The sequence below is a fragment of the Elephas maximus genome, chromosome 3, assembly GCF_024166365.1.
Source record: "Elephas maximus indicus isolate mEleMax1 chromosome 3, mEleMax1 primary haplotype, whole genome shotgun sequence".
Lineage (NCBI taxonomy): Eukaryota > Metazoa > Chordata > Mammalia > Proboscidea > Elephantidae > Elephas > Elephas maximus.
The window spans coordinates 27,842,998-27,863,343 of NC_064821.1; the positions used below are offsets into that span (position 1 = coordinate 27,842,998).

Consider the following 20,346-nt stretch of genomic DNA (forward strand, 5'->3'; position numbering starts at 1 on the left):
ACTTCTGAAAAATCAGCCATTGAAAACCCTCTGGAGCACAGTTCTACTCTGACACCTTTGGGGTCACCCGGATTCAGAATTGACTCCATGGCAAAAAAAATTTTTTTTTAATTAAACCTAGTAACCATTAAGCCAAGGCCCCTTTGCACTTGGCTACTAATCAAAAGGTTACTAGTTTGAATCCATCCAGTGGTGCCACAGAAGAAAGGCCTAGGATCTGCTTCCATGAAGATTACACCCAAGAAAACCCGATGAAGCACAGTTCTACTCTGTAACACATGGGGTCGCCATGAGTCAGAATCGGCACAACTCGGAGCGGGTCTGGTTTTGGTTTACTCATTAAGCAGTCACTCCCCATTCCCCCTTTGCCCCAGCCCCTGGCAACTACCAATGTGCTTTCTGTCTTTTACTCTGGACATTTCATATAAATGGTATCGTATGATATGTGGCCTTTTGTGCCTGGAACAAAGCTGTTAATGGGCCAGTTGCCCAGTGAGGATGGGCAGGACATCCTGGCACCCACAGGGCACTTACTGGGGAATTGACAGGGCTGGGTTAGGATTGGACCAGCCACAGAATTTGCAGGGCCCAGCACAGAAGAAAATCATGAGGTTCCTTGTTCAAACAGTATTAAGAATTTCCAGGTGGCAGCAGTGGAGTGCTGAGCTAAACGAGGGGTCCTGTGTGACTGTCCAGGTCACCTGTCCATAACACGGGCCCTGGGAGGAGGTGGGAAGAAGGCTGGTGATGGGCCGTGGTCCGGCAGGAGTAGGCATCTCTGGAATACAGACCTCCCAGCCTGCCAGCCAGCCCCAGTGAGCCATTTCAGGGTTGCCAGAAAATAAGCGTCTGGGAGACCAGAAGAGACAAGACCAGGGACAAGAGAGGAAGGACAAGCATAACCCACCATTACAGACATCAAGACACTTTAGCGCTGGAGATTCCTAGCGTGAACACATTGAAGTGAAACCTTTATTTTTCTTATTCTATTTCAGTGGATGTGTTACCACAAAACACAGATTCACGCTGCCTGATGCAAAGCCAATACTGAGAAGGGTGAGGTAAGCAGCAAGAGGGCTTTGTTGTATACTGGTATACAAGAGACAGAGGGGAATGGGCTCCTCCAAAGTCTGTCTGCTGGAGACCGACCGGAGGGTTTTATAGGGTTAGGCCTTAGGCTTGAAGAATCTGGAGGATGGCAGCTCCCCTTTGGGGGGCGGGGCATGATGACCACATTTCAAACATGTTGACCTTCTCTGGGTATTCTTGAGAGGTCCTCCAGTGCCACCCTGGTTTTGGTCACAAGATGGGCCCCCATTGTCTTGTTGTCTGGTCCCAGATCTTATTGATCGTTGCTCTGCTTGTTCAAGAGGAACATAGGTTTAATTTTAAATTTTATAGAATCATGGAGAATGGGAGAGAAGGGAGGAAACAAACCACAAATCACAAAATCACTGGGGTATGCAAAAGCTAACTATGCAAGCCATGGAGAAACAATGCTACAGTACCCAGGATGTTAGCCCCCTACAATCTCTGTCTCATCCTGCCCCTTTCATACATCCCATCAAATATTGCAAAAATCACCATTGGCCCCCTCATCTTTGTCTTTCTCGTCAGTGTTGTGATTGGGAGTATTTTTCTGTTCCTGAGAAAGAGGTGAGTGCACCAACTCTCTGGGGAAATGTATGCTAGGCAGAAGAAAGATCTGTTTCTAAGAAAGCCTACAGGGCAGTTTTACTCTGTTACATGGGGTCGCTATGAGTCAGAATTGACTCAATGGCACCCCACAACAGATGTAGGTAAGTATGCCTCGATGGTGCAAATAGTTAATGCCAGCTCAACTGCTAACTAAAAGACTGGAGGCTCAAGTCCACCCAGAGATGCCTCGGAAGGAAGGCCTGGCAATCTGCTTCTGAAAAATCAGGCATTGAAAGCCCTATGTGGCACAGTTCTACTCTGACACAGATAAATTTACCGGAGTCAGAATCAAGTTGACAGCAACTGAAAAATAAAAGACCAACATCTAAATGCCACTCACCCAGCAGTGTTGTGGAACCGGCTAGCAGCAGCTCACAGGAAATGACTGTTAAATTTTCAAGAAATTTTCAAGCCAGTTGTTAAATATGAGCATTGTTAAAAACTAAATAACATAAGCTTACAATTAAATAAACCATATGGAAAGCAAAGGTAATAAATACTAAGAACCCATCAATTCCTAATTATCTTGCTAAAAACCAGTTGCCATGGAGTTGATTCCAACCGACGTGTGTCAGAGTGGAGCTGGGCTCCAGAGGGTGTTCAGTGGCTGATTTTTCCAAAAGTAGAATGTGGGAAATCTTTTCACGAGTTCTCAAGCCTCACTACACATGTGAGAATCCATAGTGGAGAGTTTCCTTATAAATGTAAGGAATGTGGGCAAGTCTATACTTGGTCTTCATCCCTTACTACATATGTAAGAACTCACAGTGGAGAGAGGCATTACAAATGTAAGGAATTTGGGAAAGCCCTTAACCAGTCCTCACATCTGATCAACCATATAAGAAGAACTCACAGTGGAGAGCGGCTTTATGAATGTAAGGAATGCGTGAAATCTTTTTGCGATTTCTCAAGGATCACTACACATACAAGAACCCATAGTGGAGAGATTCCTTATAGATGTAAAGAATGTGGGAAACAATTTAGTTGGCCAAAATCCCTCAGAAAACGTAAGAACTCACAGTGGAGAGAGTCCTTATCAATGTAAGCAATGAGAGAAAGTATTGTTCTCTCTCAGCCTTTTGAAGGCATCTAAGAAGGTACACTGGAGAGACAATATAATGAAGGTACACTGGAGGGAAACGACATAATGTTGGGAAGCTCTCGGTCATCCCTTGTCTTTTCAAACACGTGAAGGAGGACACTTGGGAGGAAACCATGTAAGTCTAAGGACATGTAATGTGAGGAAGTTTTTACTTCCTCTCTAACCCCACCCCCCATTAGCTAAGATGTGAAGATTTAAGCCTGTTGGATGTATGAGAATTCACACTTTACAGAAAGAGTGTAAATATAAGGAACATGGAAATATTTCCAAGTCTTTTTGTATTCTCAGACAATGTGAGACACATTATACTGTAGAGAGATCTGATGAATGTAAAAGACATGAGAAGCCTTCAGTATCCATCATTCCTTAGGTCCTCTATGATACCTCACACACTGGAGAGACTCTGTGACTGCAAGCAAAGTACCCTTTCAATTGTAGCACATGATTTTGAATAAGTGCCAAAATGTTATTTTGGTTTCATTATATAAAAATTGCTTTTATTACAAAATCTCATCACCTTTTGGTGTCTTAAACTGTCTTTTTTTTTTATCAGCTATATTTTTTAAGTTTTTATATTTTTCCACATTATAAAGCAGTATGGCTTTATTGTAGAAAAATTGCATTTCAACAAAAAATCACTCAGATTTCCACCACTCTCATTATTGTATTTCCTTTTAGCCTTCTTTGTATGCAAAGCAGTGTTTTGTTCAAGAATCTAAAATATACAGTGTTTGTAGTGTTGTACTGAACATTTTTTTCATAGCTTTTTTACTTGTTTATCCTCCACAACTATTATGATCCCCGGGCTGCTAATGCAGAAACTACACAGAAAATTTTAACCCACATCCCACCATTTCACAAAAATTTCCCTCTTAAATGGTGCTATGAGAAGTAGGCTTTTGCTGAAGTAGGGCCCACATTGGGGATAAAAGAGATAGTGGGCCCCCACAGAGCCACAACCTGACCTGTATGCAATGGGATTTATGTCCAGAACAGGCACAGAACCTGTGTTTTGAAGCATTCCTGCTTTTGGTAATTTTGTGGCTCAAAGAGAGTACAGTGGGTCAGGAATTGAGGCTGCAATTGCTGGACTGGGCTGCACTGGTAGCTGCTGCTCCACCTGGGGTGCACACCTGCCACAGGGCCTACAGGTTTATACAGAGCTGCTCTGCCCCATGGTGCACTGGAACCTTCTTCTGTGACTTCTTATATAAGGGGCTTGGGAAATGGTGACCATGGTTAGCAAAACTCTTCAAATTAGGCCTCCCATTGGACTAGCAATTCCACTTTCAGGATCATCCTATGTAAATCCCTGGAAGGCATAGGGATCTACCTTGATAATAGTGCTAAAAAAAAACGAAAAAAAACTGATAATAGTGCTAGATTGTGGAAATAGTGAAAGAGGGGAAACAGTGTCAGTGTCCATCAAGAAGGGAGTTTTTAGATAAATGCCTGATTACATGTCATAATATTGTACTGCTACTAAATGAATTTCTTCAGGAAAATTTAGTCCACCAGAAGGAATCATAGCTTAATGTGTGATAGGGTATAAAATAGTATGTACATGATGATGGCAGATTTTTTAAAATTTATATGATGCGGACAACCATTTAGAGAAGTTCCATCTTGGAACATTCACAGAGATCTCCCAAATGTGAGATGAAGTAATTTCTTTACTCTTTTTGCTTCTACCTGAATTAAAACTTTTCCGCGGTCATCATTCATTACCTTAATTTTTTTAATTTAAAAATATTTTCTTTTCGAATGTACAGTAGTATGAGTTTAGACAAATATGTTGTTGTTAGGTGCCGTTGAGTCTGTTCTGACTCATAGCAACCCTATACACAACAGAACAAAGCACTGTCAAGTCCTGTGCCATCCTCACAGTCATTGTTATGCTTGAGCCCATTGTTGTGGCCACCGTGTCAATAATCTCATTGAGGATCTTCCACTTTTTCACTGACCCTCTACTTTACTGATCCCTCCTGAAAACATGTCCAAAGTATGTGAGACGAAGTCTGGCCATCCTTGCTTCGAAGGAGCAACACGGATTTGTTCATTCTTTTGGCAGTCCACGGTGTAGTCTATTTTCTTTGTCAACACCACAATTCAAAGGCATCAATTCTTCTTAGGTCTTCCATATTCATTGCCCAGCTTTCACATGCACATGAGGCAATTACTAACATTATGGCTTGGGTCAGGCAAACCTTAGTCTTCAAGGTGATATCATTGCTTTTTAACACTATAAAGAAGTCTCTTGCAGCAGATTTGCCCAATGCAACGCATCGTTTGATTGCTTGACTGCTCCTTCCACGGGTACTGGCTGTGAATATGAGTAAAATTAAGTCCTTGACAACTTCAGTCTTTTCTCTGTTCATCATGATGTTACTTATTGGTCCAGTTGTGAGGATTTTTTTTTTCTTTCTGTTGAGGTGTAATCCATACTCGAGGCTGTAGCCTTTGATCTTCTTCACTAAGTGCTTCAAGCCCTCTTCACTTACAATAAGCAAGATTGTGCCATCTGCATAACACAGGTTGTTGAGTCTTCTTCCACTCCTGATGCCCCATTCTTCTTATACTCCAGCTTCATGGATTATTTGCTCAGTTTACAGATTGAATATATATACTGAAAGGATATAACCCTGATGTGCACCATTTCTGACCTCCTTTTATTCAAACGACAGCCTCTTGATCTGTGCACAGGTTTCTGAAGAGCACAATTAAGTATTCTGGAATTTCCATCCTTTGCAGTTTTAACCATAACTTGTTAGAATCCACATAGTCAAATGCCTTTAAATAGTCAATAAAACACAGGTAAACATCCTTCTGGCATTCTCTGACAAGATCCATCTGACATTAGCAATGATATCCCTGGAATTTCTGGCAGTTCCCTGTTGATGTACTGCTGTAACAGCTCTTGATTGATGTTCACAAAATTTTACTTATGTGTGATATTACTGATATTGTTAGATAATTTCTGCATTCTGTTGGATCACCTATTTTTGTAATAGGCATAAGTATGGATCTCTTGTGGTCAGTTGGCCGGGTAGCAATCTTCCAAATTTCTTGGCATAGACAAATGAGCACTTCCAGGGTTGAATCCATTTGCTGAGACATCTCAATTGGTATTACCTCAATTCCTGGACCCTTATTTTTTACCAGCGTCTTTTTTCAGTGCAGGTTGGACTTCTTCTTTCAGTACCATCAGTTCTTGATCATATGCCAGCACCTGAAATGGTTGAACGTCAGCCAATTCTCTTTGGTATAGTTCTCTTTGGTATTCCTTCCATCTTCTTTTGATGCTTCCTGTGTCAGTCAGTATTTTGCCAATAGAATCTTTCACAGTTCGAGGCTTAAATTTTTTCTTCAGTTCTTTCAGCTTGAGAAATGCCAAGTGGTTTTCTATCCCCAAGTCTTTGCACGTGTCATTATAATACTTTGTCTTCTCAGTCCAGCCTCTGAAATCTTCTGCTCAGCTCTTTCACTTCATCATTTCTTCCTTTTCCTTTAGCTCCTCGACATTCAAGAACTAGTTTCAGAGTCTCTTCTGACGTTCATTTGGCCTTTTCTTTCTTTCCTGTCTTTTTAAAGACCTCTTGCTTTCTTCATGTATGATGTCATTCCACAACTTCTCTGCTGTTCTGCCATTAGTGTTCAATGTATCAAATGTATTCTTGAGATGGTTTCTGAATTCAGATGGGATATACTTAAGGTCTTACTTTGGCTCTTGTAGACTTGTTCCAATCTTCTTCCATTTCAGCTTGAACTTGCATGTGAGCAATTCATGGTCTGTTCCACAGTCGGCCCCTGGCCTCGTCCTGACTGGTGATATTGAGCTTTTCCATTGTCACTTTCCACAGATATAGTCGATTTGATTCCATGTGTATTCCATTTGGCGAGCTCCATGTGTATAGTTGTTTTTTTATGTGTATAGTTGCCATTTATGTGGTTGAAAAAAGATATTTGCAATGAAGAAGTTGTTGGTCTTGCATAGTTCTATCATGCAATCTCCAGCATCGTTTCTGCCATCAAGGCTGTATTTTCCAACTACTGATCCTTCTTCTTTGTTTCCAACTTTCCCATTCCAATCACCAGTAATTATCAATGAATCCCGGTTGCATGTTTGATGAATTTCAGACTGCAGAAGTTGGTAAAAATCTTCAATTTTTTCATCTTTGGTCTTAGTGGTTGGTGTGTAAATTTGAATAGTCATATTCACTGGTCTTCCTTGTAGATGTATGGATGTTATCCTATCAATGACAGTGTTGTACTTCAGGATAGATCTTGAAATGTTCTTTTTGACAGTGAATGCAACACCATTCCTCTTCAAGTTGTCATTCCTGACATAGTAGACCATATGATTGTTTGATTCAAAATGGCCAATACCAGTCCATTTCAGCTCACTAATGCTAGGATATTGATGTTTATGCATTCCATTTCATTTTTGACAATTTCCAATTTTCCTAGATTCATACTTCATACATTCCATGTTCCAATTATTAATAGATGTTTGCAGCTGTTTCTTTTCATTTTGAGTCATGCCATACCAGCCAATGAAGGTCTCACATGCTTGATTCCATCCACATCATTAAGGTCAACTCTACTTTGAGGAAGCAGCTCTTCCTCAGTCGTTTTTGGAGTGCCTTCCAACCCGAGAGGCTCATCTTCCGGCACTATATCGTCAGTGTTCCACTCCTATTCATCAGGTTTTCACTGGCTAATTCTTTTCAGAAGTAGGCCACCAGGTCCTTCTTCCTAGTCTGTCTTAATCTGGAAGCTCAGCTGAAATCTGTCCGTCATGGGTGACCCTGCTGGTGTTTGAATACTGGTGGCATAGCTTTCAGCATCACAGCAACATACAGGCCTGCAAAGTACAGCAAACTGACAGACACATGTGGGATCCAGTAAGTAAGGGAGGTAAATTTAATAGTCATCCAATATGTAGATTTGTACATGATCTTAGGGGAGTAAATAAATTCATTGTCCCATTAACCCCTGTAGTTCCTAACCCTCAACTACTCTGCTTCTGACCTCAGTACCATCATCTGCCATTTTCTCCTCTGTATTTGATCTGTTTTTCTCTTTCTTTTTGTCCTTCTAGCTGATGAGCCCAAAGTCTTGTTTATGTTTGATTAAGAAGTCTAGTTTTGTGACTAGCAGGGTTTTGAGAGCTCCTACTATTTTCTCTGGTTACTTACAGGAAAACCTAGAGAAATTTGGCTCACCAGATTGATGTCTAATTACTAGATATGTAAATGATTGCTGGTAGCCTCAGACTAAAGAGCAATATAAAACTCATTGGTTTTATTACTAGTTCTTGCTTCGAAGGCCTATAAGGCCTTATTCAACAAGTTGCAATATTGCCAAATTGATATAAAATATTGAGGGCATCTGTTATCAACTGAAGATTGCAAAATGTTACGGTCTAGGAGTCAGTCCATTTTGCAGATTAAATGGGCCTATTCTTGTTCATAATGTAGATTTGACAATATTTATTGATGGTTCATGTACTCAGGATAAAAGTGGCCCACTTAAGACTTCCTATTCTGTGGTTACATGAAATTTTGTTAATTTTTCTGGAATTAAGTCCTCAAGAGCAGACAACTTACTAGCAGTTACTGCAGCTGGAATTTGTGGTACTGAACTTAAAGGGAATATACATATACTAATAGTAAATACGTGTTTGGTATCTGTCATGCAACAGGGGAATTTTGGAAAAACATAAAAGATTCTTGACTTCTAGAATATCTCCTGGAATATTGATAGATGCATTGCTAGAGGTTTTACAACTGACTACTCATATCTGAAAATTATAAAATTTCTAAAAACAATTACTGACAGAGCTGCAAAGGCCACCAGTAAGTATGGCAGATCCCAGACTTAGAAGCCCCACTTCCAGTACAACAGGAAACTTTTGTTTATGTCTAAAAGTGTGCTTCACAAAAAGCAACGAACAACTGGATTTTTAAACAAAGACAAATTCTACTGAACTATGGGAGTTATGTAACAAAGTAACTCCTGTATTGCAATCCATATTTGGTTTGTGTTATTCTATCATCAACGAAATCATTTGCAAAAGAGGAATTTTAAAGTCAGTAGACTCTTACTTGGTCCCTGGGTGGCATAAGCAGTTTACTCTTGGCTACTATACTACTCAAAAGGTCTGGGGCTCAAACCCACCCAGCATTGCCACAGAAGAAAGTCCTAGAGATCTATCATGAAGGTGACAACCAAGAAAATCCAATGGAGCTCATTTCTATTCTGTAACCGATGGAGTTGCCGTGAGTCAGAATCAACAACAGCAGGTTTGAGTTTGGGTTGTTGAACGCTTACTCCACGTAACAGAAAGATGAAAATTTTTCAAACCATGTTAAAAAGATGTGCTATTTTCAATAGATTTTTTTTACATATTACTTCCGATGTAAGTGCAGGAAGTTTACTCCAGCTACCTCTGCCAGAAACCTCGTAGCAGTTAGATTTCACAGAATTAATGCTGGAAGAAGATAAGAGATTTTGGGTAGTTATCATGTATATGATGACTTAATGACCTAACGTCTTTCGTTCTTCAAAAGCTGATGCTCAGGCAGTGGTAAAGGCGCTTCCTTTTTTTAAATTATGGTGCAAATATACACACCAAGTTTTTGACAACACTTCCGCATTTACAATTTACTGACATTGATTACATTTTTTCACGTTGTGCCGCCATTATCACTATACTATTTGAAAATATTCCACCACTATGAGCATAACTTGAATGCCGCCAAATAAAACTCCCTCCTTTCTCACTCCCTCCAGCCCTAGTAACCATTAATAATCTGGTTTCTGTATATTTGCTTAGTTTATATACGTGAGATCATACAGTATTTGCCCTTATGCAACTGACTTATTTCAGTCAGCATAATGTTTTCAAGCTTCATCCATGTTGTGGCATGCATCAAAACTTCATTTCTCTTCACGGTTGCTTAATATTGCATGTATATACCACATTTTGTTTATCCATTCATCCTTTTAGCTATCGTGAAAAAGTGCTGCAACGAACAGGTAAAGGCTCTCTCAATATACATAATACCGACTTTTGGGATACCAGAATATATTGAGTCAGACAGGAAGTTGTTTTATTTCTTCTGTTATAGAGGAATTATGCTGGCATTGGCAGATTCCTGTAATCTGTACTGTACCCTAATATCCTCAGTCCTTCACAGAAGTAGTGTAGATGAACCAGATTTTAAAACCCTCATTGGCTAAAATTCAGCAATCTGCTGGGTTAAATTGACCTAGAGGTTTACCACTACCATTGTTAAAATTTAGAGCAGCCCCTGCAAGCAAGGACAGCATCTCTCTTTGAATTTATGTTTGGCAGGCTGATGAGCTTGGGACTGAAGCCTTTCCCTGTGTCCAATTTAACTGAATCCTTTTATAATCATATCAATACTTAAAAGGGCTTCTCTCTTCTCTAGAAACGCTGAGGCTTAAACCGTCCTTGCTACATTCAAATCATTAATATATGACGGCAACAACATGCATGGTGGATTCAACAACACTGGCCCACAAAACAGAAAGGGGCTGTAGCGGAGACAGGTGCTAGTCTAGGCGTCGCAGGACAGACTGAACTCACTTTTAATGAGGAGCTCCATTCAGAGGAAAAAGAATTACTAACTAGAATAAGTAGATTAGAGGGAATTCTTTTCCAGGAGGAAGGCAACGAATGGGAGTCGGCCTGCAAAGATGATCAGGCTTTAGAGCTGCTTGAGCTTAGAGCAGTCTCAGTAAGTAATGCTGAGTAATACTAGGACTCAGCACCGGGAAAGGGATTGTACCCAGATCCAGCAGGGCCTGGTGACTAATACAGATGGAGCCTTCTGTTAGGTAGGTGTTGTACCCCACCTTCGTTGGCAATTGCTGGTAAGGATCAGCATGAACCCAGTCCTGGAGTTGTGGAAATTGATCCAGTCCTCACCTTCCCACCTCTCTGTTCTTATCGTCTCCACATGATTCTGGCACATTCCTGTGAACACTGGATGTAATTTCTCTGGCTTTGGGTGCTGGTTATTAAAGAAAGTCTGTAGTTACAAGCACCCATAAACCCTTGACCTAGATTCACCAATTGTAACGATTTTGCCTCATTTGTCCATATATATCCATTAATACAATGAAACATATAATGTTTAATTGCAGACTTTGACTTTACCCTTTAATCTTTAGCATGCTCCTCCTAAGCATAACGACAGTCTCCTACAAAACAACAAATCTGCTTGTCTGACCCAAGAAAATAAAGTTTCTCTGGTTGTTCAAAGGTATCTATTATAGTTGGAAGATTTTTGAAACTAGCATGCAAACAAGATTTGCGTGTTGCCTTTTTATTTTTAGATCTCTTTAATCTGTTATACATAGAACATTTGCCTGCACTTTATACATGCACACACACACATATATCAAAGTGAGTTGTACTGCAAAATGTAAGTTTAAATGTAATTTAAAATATTTATGTAGATGTAATTTTAAATATTTTAGTAGCCATATTAGAATGTTAAATTTAAATTTATTTTTAATGGAAAATCTTATTGAACCCAATATATACAGTTATTACCAATATAAAAAGTATTGATTAAATTAATGAATAAAGCAATCGATATAAATTTATTTACGGGACATTTTCTATTTCCTTCCCTTTGTTCTGAGTCTTCCAGAATACTCAAACAGCACATCTCAATGGAATACAAAATTTTCATTGGAAATTCTTGATTAGTATTTAGATTTCATAAAATTTACTGTTGAAAAAGTATATTCACAAACCAAAGCTACTCCAAACATTTGTTGTTTGGTGCCCTCGGTCAGCTCTGACTCATAGCGATCTTATGTATAACAGAACAAAATATTGCCTGGTCCTGTGCCATCCTCATAATTATTGCTGTTTGAGACCATTGTTGCAGCCACTGTGTCAAACCATCTCATGAGGATTCCTCTTTTTCACTAGCCCTCTACTAAGCATGATGTGTTTCTCCAGAGATTGGTCCCTCCTGATCACGTGTCTAAAGTAAGGGAAATGAAGTCTTCCCATCCTCGCTTCTAAGGAGCATTCTGGTTATACTTCTTCCAAGACTGATTTGTTCATTCTTCTGGCAGTCCATGGTATATTCAATATTCCTCGCCAACACAATCTGAATGCCTCAGTACTTCAGTCTTCCTTTTTCATTGTCCAGCTTTCATGTGCATGAGTCGATAGAAAATACCATGGCTTGGGTTAGGTACAGCTCAGTCAACAACGTGACGTCTTTCCTTTTTAACACTTTAAAGAGGTATTTTGCAACAGATTTGCCCAAAGCAATACATCATTTGATTTTTTTTTCCTAAATTTACTTTGTTGTTGTTGTTATGGATAATATCCACTCAAGACATACACCAATTCAACAGTTTTTACGTGTACAATTTAGTGAAATCGATAACATTCTTCAATTTGTGCAACCATTCTCACCCTCCTTTTCTGAGTTGTTTCTCCCTCATTAACATAAACTCACTGCCCCCTAAAGTTCCTATCTAATTTTTTGAGTTGCTGTCGTCAGTTTGTTCTTATATAGTTCTTTAAAAAGCATTATGCTTGTTATACATTGAATTGTGTCCCCCAAAAATGTGTGTCAACTTGGCTAGGTCGTGATTCCCAGTATTGTGTGATTGTCCACCATTTTATGATCTCATGAGATTTTCCTATGTGTTGTAAATCCTACCTCCATGATGTTAATGAGGTAGGATTAACGGCAGCTATGTTATAGCCTATGTTAAGGAAGCACGACTTAAACTACAAGATTAGATTGTGTGTACAGTCAGTCTCTTCTGAGATATAAAAGAGGGAAGCAAGCAGACAGAAATGAGGACCTGTAAAAATGGAATGGTGGCAGTGTCTGACCTCCTCCAACCCCACCAGGGGAAGGAGAACCAAGATCAACAGCACAATAGCTGACTCCCAAGAAGTGGAGGTCAGATAAGCCTCTTCTCTCCACCATCTTTACTAATTCTGACACCAGCTGTCCCTGGCACAGCACTCTCTACTTCTCTGCTGAGTCTGATAATTCACTGCAATGGCCACACAGAACTCACAGACCATACTCACAATTAGGGGGTTTATTAGGGAAGTAACAGTTACAATTCAGGCTCAGGGACACTCAAGATACAGTTCTTCCATCAGGACAGCCTCTTCCCAGCCATGAGCACAAGCATGCTTCTTCCTGGCCTTTGGCTTCTCCCCAAAGGCACTCAGCTTTCTCTCTCCCTGGGCTGGGAAACCCACTGAGCCGTCTCCTGCTGCCATGGCTCTCCTGCCACTGCTTCTCACCATCTTCAGGGCTACAACTTGCTCTTTCTTGGTCTCCTGCTTCCAGGAGCTTCTCAGAGCAGGGATCCCGGACCCAAAGGATGCGCTCTCTGCCCCTGGCTGTTCTTCCTTGGTGGTGGTAGGACCCTTCTCTCTGCTCTGGAATTGACTCTCTTTTAAAGCAAAACTGATCAATTCCCTTTGTGGGTCACAATCACCTTATCATACAGTCCCACGCAACCACCTGGGTGGGAGTTACAAGACCATGGCTAGAAAGGTCACACACAAAAGTAATCAACCGCACCACAGGACTTCATACCACCAAGAAAGTAGGAACAGAGTGCATCTTTTGGACTCGAGTCTCTGTGCTGAAAAGTTCCCAGACCAGCGGAAGATTGATGACAAGGACCTTCCTCCAACGCTGACAGAGAGAGAATGCATTCCCCTGGATCTGGTTCCGTGAATTTGGACTTCTAATCTCCTAGACTGTAAGATAATAAATTTCTCTTTGTTAAAGCCATCCACTTGTGGCATTTCTGTTAATAGCAGTACTAGATAACTAAGACAATGCTCAAGGCAGACCTTTTAGACTAGTTATGATAAACTATTGTTTGGCTTTAAGATGACTTTAGGGGATATTTTTGGTTTAAGGTTTAAGATTATCTCAGGGCAAGTTTCAGGGATTCATTCACCCTCCATGGCTCCAGAAACTCTAGAGTCCATGAGAATATGAAATTCTGTTCTGCATTTTCCCCCTTTTTGATCAGGATTCTTTTATGGAATCTTGGATAAAATGTTCAGTAATGGAAGTAGTCTCATGGCAAAGGAGGCAGTTGTTCATGGAGGCAATCAGCCACACATCCCATATCCTCTTCTTATTCCTGATTCTCCCACTTCCTCTATTGCTCCAGGTGAATTGAGACAAATTGTTGTACCTTGGATGGCCATTTGCAAGCTTTAAAGACCCCAGGCACTACACCACAAACTAGAAGGTAGAACAGAAGTATCAAACATGTTATTAGGCCGATTAACTGGAATATCCCACAAAACCATGACCCCAAACCTCCAAACCAAGGAACCCAATCCCACGAGGTGTTTGGTTGTACATAAGCAGCCTCAGCAACTATTCGTTTTCTTTGTCATTGTTGTAAATGTGCCTATCACCCAGCTTTTGCCAATTCAACTTTTTACAGGTGTACTACTTATTGACAGCAATTACAATAATTGGCTGTGCAACCCTACCCTTAATCAGTGCAATTTTTCATCGCTGTTAACCCCCCTTTTCCTCCTCCCTCCTGCCCCTGGTAAACACTAATAAACTTTGTTCTCTATATATGTGCCTTTTGTTGTCTTTTTGTATAAATGAGGTCATACAATATTTGTCCTTTTGTGATTGGCTTATTTTGCCCAGCATAATGTCTTCAAGTCTCATCCATACTGTAGCATGTATCAAGACTTTATTTTTCATACTGGTTGAATAGTATTCCATTGTATGTATGTACCACATTTTATTTATCCATTCATCTGTTAATGGGCATTTAGGTCATTTCAACCGTTTTGCTATTGTGAATAGTGCTGCAGTGAACTTTAGTGTACAGGTCTCTTTCTGAGTCTCTGTTTTCAAGTCTTTTGGGTATATACCTAGAAGTGGGAGTCCTGTGTCACATGGTAGTTCTATTTTTAGTTTTTGGAGGGACCACCACACTGTTTTCCACAATGGCTTTTTGGCTTTTGCATTCCCACCAGCAATGGAAAAGGGTTCCATTTCCCCCACATCCTCGCCAACATTTGTTATTTTCTGTTTTGTTTTGCTTTAGATCTTAGCCCTCCTAGTGGGAGTGAAATGATATGTCATTGTGTTTTTGATTTGCATCTCTCTGATGGCTAATGATGCTGAACATCTTTTCATTTGTTTGGTGGCCATTTGAATATCCTCTTTGGTGAAATATTTATTCAAGTCCTTTACGATTGGGCTGTCTTTGTTGTTAACATGTTAAAGTTTTATATATATTTTGGCTATTAGACTCTTCTTGGATACAGGTATACCTCGTTTTATTGCACTTCACTTTATTGTGCTTTGCAAATATTGCATTTTTTACAAATTAAAGGTTTGTGGCAACTCTACATCGAGCAAGCCTATCAGGGCCGTTTTTCCAACAGCACATGTTCACTTCGTGTCTCTGTGTCACATTTTGGTAATTCTCACACTATTTCAGACTTTTTCATTATTATTATATCTGTTATGGTGATCTGTGATCAGAGATCTTTGATGTTACTATAGCAATTGTTTCGGGGTGCCATGAACCACACCCGTATTAGATGGAGAACTTAATAATATATGTTGCGTGTATTCTGAATGCTCCACTAACCAGCTGTTTCCCCTTCTCTCCCCCTCTCCTTGAGCCTCCCTATTCCTTGAGACACAACAATATTGAAATTAGACTGATTAATAACCCTACTTGTGTCTTAAGTGTTCAACTGAAAGGAAAATTTGCACATCTCTCACTTTAAATCAGAAGCGAAAATGATTAAGCCCAGTGAGGAAGTCACGTCAAAAGCCAAGACAGGCTGAAAGCTAGGCCTCTTGCACCAACAGTTGGCCCAGTTGTGAATGCAAAGGAAAAGTTTTTAAAGGAAATTAAAAGTACTACTACAGAGAATTTCAGGCTGGATTCAGAAGAGGACGTGGAGCCGGGGATATCGTTGCTGATGTCAGATGGATCCTGGCTGAAAGCAGAGAATACCAGAAGGATGTTTACTTGTGTTTTTTTAACTATCCAAATGCATTCGACTGTGTGGATCATAACAAATTATGAATAACATTGCAAAGAATGGGAATTCCAGAACACTTAATTGTGCTCATGAGGAAACTGTATACAAATCAAGAGGCAGTTGTTTGGACAGAACAAGGGGATACTGAGTGGTTTAAAGTCAGGAAAGGTGTGCATCAAGATTGTATCCTTTGACCATACCTATTCAATCTGCATGCTGAGCAAATAATACAAAAAGCCTGGACTGTATGAAGAAGAACAGGGCATCAAGATTGGAGGAAGACTCATTAACAACCTGCGTTATGCAGATGACACAACCTTGCTTGCTGAAAGTGAAGAGAACTTGAAGCACTTACTAATGAAGATCAAAGACCACAGCCTTCAGTATGGATTATACCTCAACGTAAAGAAAACAAAAATCCTCATAACTGGACCAATAAGCCACATCAAGATAAATGGAGAAAAGACTGAAGTTGTCAAGGATTTCATTTTACTTGGATCCACAAGCAACAACCATGCAAGCAGCATTCAAGAAATCAAAAGACACATTGCATTGGGGAAATCTGCAGCAAAGGACCTCTTTAAAGCATTGAAAAGCAAAGATGTCACCTTGAAGACTAAGGTGCACCTGACCCAAGCCGTGGTGTTTTCAGTTGCCTCTTTTGCATGTGAAAGCTGGACAAGGAATAAGGAAGATCAAAGAATTGATGTCTTTGAATTGTGGTGTTGGCAAAGAATATTGAATATACCATGTACTGCCAAAAGAATGAACAAATCTGTCTTACAAGAAGTACAACCAGAATGCTCCTTAGAAACAAGGACAGTGAGCGTGAGACTGCGTCTTACATACTTTGGACATGTTGTCAGAAAGGATCAGTCCCTGGAGAAGGACATCATGCTTGGTAGAGTAGAGGATCAGTGAAAATGAAGAAGACCCTCGAAGAGATGGATTGACACAGTGGCTGCAACAATGGGCTCAAGCATACTAAGGACTGTAAGGATGGCGCAGGGCCAGGCAGTGTTTTGTTCTGTGGTACACAGGGTTGCTATGAGTCAGAACCGACTCGGTGGCACCTAACAACACTCCAGTGAACACACGAATGATAAAGCAAAACAGCCTTATTGCTGATGTGGAGAAAGCTTTAGTGGGCCGGATAGAAAATCAAACTAGGTACAATGTTCGTTCCCTTAAGTCAAAGCCTAATTCAGAGCAAGGCCCTCACTCTCTTCAATTCTATGAAGGCTAAAAGAGGAGAGTGAGGAAGCTGCAGAAGGAAAGTTTGAAGCTAGTGGAAGTTGGTTCATAGGTTTAAGGAAAGTAGCCATCTCCATAACGTAAAAGTGTAAGACGAAGCAGCAAGTGCTGATGTAGAAGCCACAGCAAGCTATCCAGAAGATCTAGCGAGGATGACTGATGAAGGGGCCACGCTACACAATGGAGTTTCAGTACAGGCGAAACAGCCTCATAATGCCATCTAAGTCTCATAGCTAGAGAAGAGAAGCCAGTGGCTAGTGTCTTAGTTATCTAGTGCTGCTGTAACAGAAATATCACAAGTGGATGGCTTTAACAAAGAAAAATGACAGAGTATAATACAACAACATTAACCATAATTAAAGAGCTAAGGGAAGTCACAAAGATATCAAAGAAATAAAGAAAACAATGCAAGAACAAAACGAGGATCTAAAAAAAGATATTGCAACTGAACGTAACCAAAACGAAAACACAATAGGAAGACTTACCAACAGATTTAATCAGGCAGAAGAAAGAGCAAGTTAAAGGGTAGGATAGTTAAAATTACAGATGCTGAAGAGCAACAAAAATGGAGGCTCAAGAAGGCTGAGCATAGTTTAATGGAATTATAAGACAAGAACAAGGGGCCTAATATACGCATCATGTCCTTTGTTAGACTGGGGACATTTTCTGTTATTATTTTACAAATATTCTTTCCGTCCCTTTCTCTCTCTCATCTCCTTCTGGAGATGCTTATATCTGAGCAGGCATTCAGGGGAGCCCAGGCAGACTTTCCTCCCTTTCAGGAGGAGGGGCTGGCACTCCCTAGAGGACCTCTGAGAGATCTGTCTTCTTGGTTTCAGAGCCTCAGTGGCTGTGTGGTGGTTGGGGTGCATTCTCCACTTAGGTGACCCACCTTCTGACTTCACTGTAGGGAACCCTATGTAGGAGTTCTTAGTCCAGCAGATGACAGTTACTGGCTGGGGAACGGGTAGTCACACTCCAAATGGATCCCCAGGGAAGCCTGCCTTACTGCCACCAGAGCCCATCCCATACTATGTTGGTTGTGGGTGTAGCCTCCACTCACAATGCCTGCTTCCTAGCACACAGCAGCCTCAGCCCTCAGAGCCGAATGGAAGGGGAAGCAGACAGATCCAAGCTGAACCCCAAGGAGGTCCGTCCTTTTAGTTTCAGAGACCTGAGCTATGGGGTGCACAGGGAGGCAGGCAGAGTGCTGAGTATGGGAGTAGACTCCATTCTAGGGGCCTTCGGTAGCAGTTTGCAACACCCTGGCAACCAACAGTTACCAGGTGGGGAGGGAGTGTCATGCTCTGCTTAGATCCCCACATAGGTCTGCCTTGTTGCTATCATTACCCACCTCCAACCCCCCAGTAGATTGTTGGCTGTAAATGCAGCCTCCACTCAAGATGCCTGCTTCCTACCACAGAACAGCCTCAGATGCCAATTCTCAATGCCAACCAGAACTGGGGGAAGACTAACTCAAACTGACCCTCAGGGAGGTTTGTCTTTTTTGTTTCAGAGGCCTAAGCTATGGGGTGCCCAGAGAGGCAGGCAGAATGCTGACTGTGGGAGTAGACTCCACTCCAGGATGTTCTGTAGCAATTCACTGCAGGCTTGTAGGTGACAGTGTCCAGGTGGGGAAGGAGTTGTCATGCTCCAAATAGACCCCCAGGGAGGTCTGTCTTGGTGCTATCAAAGACCATCTGTGGTATGTTCGCTGTGGGTGTAGCCTCCACTCAAGATGCCTCTTTCTTAGTACACAGCTGCATTGGTCAGTAGTCCTCAGTGCTGACCAGAAGGGTGAGCAGGCAGACCCAAACTGGCTCCCTGGGAGGTCTGTCCTGTTGATTTCAGAGGCCTGAGCTATGGGGTGCACAGGGAGGCAGGTAGAGTGTTGACTATGGGAGCAGACTCCACTGCAGGGGCATTTCTCTAGCAATTCCCAGTAGGCTTGCAGCTGACAAGTGTCCATGTGGGGGAGGTGCTGGCACACTCCAAACGGATCCCCAGGAAAGTCTGCCTTGTTGATTTTAGAGCAGAAGCTTGGAGACCTGTCTTTTTGTACGGGCAGGGGGTGTGGTCATTGGGGAAACAGGCTCTTTTTCTGGGGCCACTTTGCCAGTTCACAGCAGCTGGTGACCCATGTGGCTGGCAGGAGGGATAGGGACATTGAGAGAAGTGATTTTCTACCATATGTGACTCAATTCATTGATTCTTGCCTGTCTGTGGTTCCCCGCTGCTTTCCTCTGCTCCCTGATTCAGAGTCCCTCAAAGCCAACTTCTGTTTCCTTGTATTTCTTGTATTTGTGGCAAAGGGTCAAACAATGGTCTGTCTAAACCATCTTGAAATGTTGACACTTGGCTTGGTGGAGGGATTATGGTAAGGATTCCTTGATGTTTTGCAAAATACCATGGCCACAAAAGTGTGTCCTTCAGTGGGAGGAATGATAACGAAGAGGAGGAGGGAAAATAAGAATCTTCCAGAGCCACCTCTTTCAACTCTTTGTATCAACTTCAGCCTTTGTTCAAAGCAAGGTGGAAATAACACCTGGGAAAGCAGGTGAACTAAACATAACTGACCCGGTTGCTTCCCTGAGTAAGAAAATCATTTGATTTCTTGACTGCTCCTTCCACAGGAATTGATTGTGCATCCAAGTAGAATGAAATCCTTGAGAACTTCAATTACTTTGCCATTTATCATAATGTTGTTTATTGGTCCATTTGTAAAGATTTTAATTTATGTTCAGATATTATCTATACTGAAGGCTGTAGTCTTTTACCTTCATCAGTAAGACTTTCAAGTCATTTTCACTTCAGCAAGCAAGGTTGTGTCATTTACATATCTCAGGTTGTTAATGAGTCTTCCTTTAATCCTGATGCCACATACTTCTTCATGTAGCCCAGCTTCTTGAATTATTTCTTCGGCATATAGATTGAATAAGTAAGGTGAAAGGACACAACCCTGCCACACACCTTTTCTAGTTTAAAATCTTGTAGTAACCTCCTTGCCATATGGACTACTGCTTCTTGATCCATGTACAGGTTCATAAGCACAATTAAGTGTTCTGGAATTCTCATTCTTCAACAGAACCACAAATGTTTGGGTCCCTCCTCTCCCTGAAGTTTCCTAGAATACCCGAAAGTACATATGCCTTTTGGTCCCACATAAAGACACAGAGAGAGGGATCAGAGGCATGGAAGGAGAGAGTAGCCCTGG

At 41.2% G+C, this 20,346-nt stretch overlaps 1 protein-coding gene across 3 annotated transcripts in view; it reads left to right on the forward strand.

Moving 5' to 3' along the window:
• Positions 1-20,346, forward strand: part of LOC126072111 (zinc finger protein 14-like) — an 87,381-nt gene that overhangs the window by 36,777 nt on the left and 30,258 nt on the right. Inside the window, exons 6-7 of one of the 3 annotated variants that reach the window (XM_049876797.1) lie at positions 996-1,061; positions 3,171-3,189. In XM_049876797.1, coding sequence (XP_049732754.1) covers positions 996-1,051 — 56 coding nt within the window. In that variant the 3' untranslated portion in view covers positions 1,052-1,061; positions 3,171-3,189. Of the gene's footprint in view, positions 1-995; positions 3,342-20,346 lie in introns of those variants that run through there. The other 2 variants (XM_049876796.1, XM_049876795.1) reach the window with 2 other exon arrangements.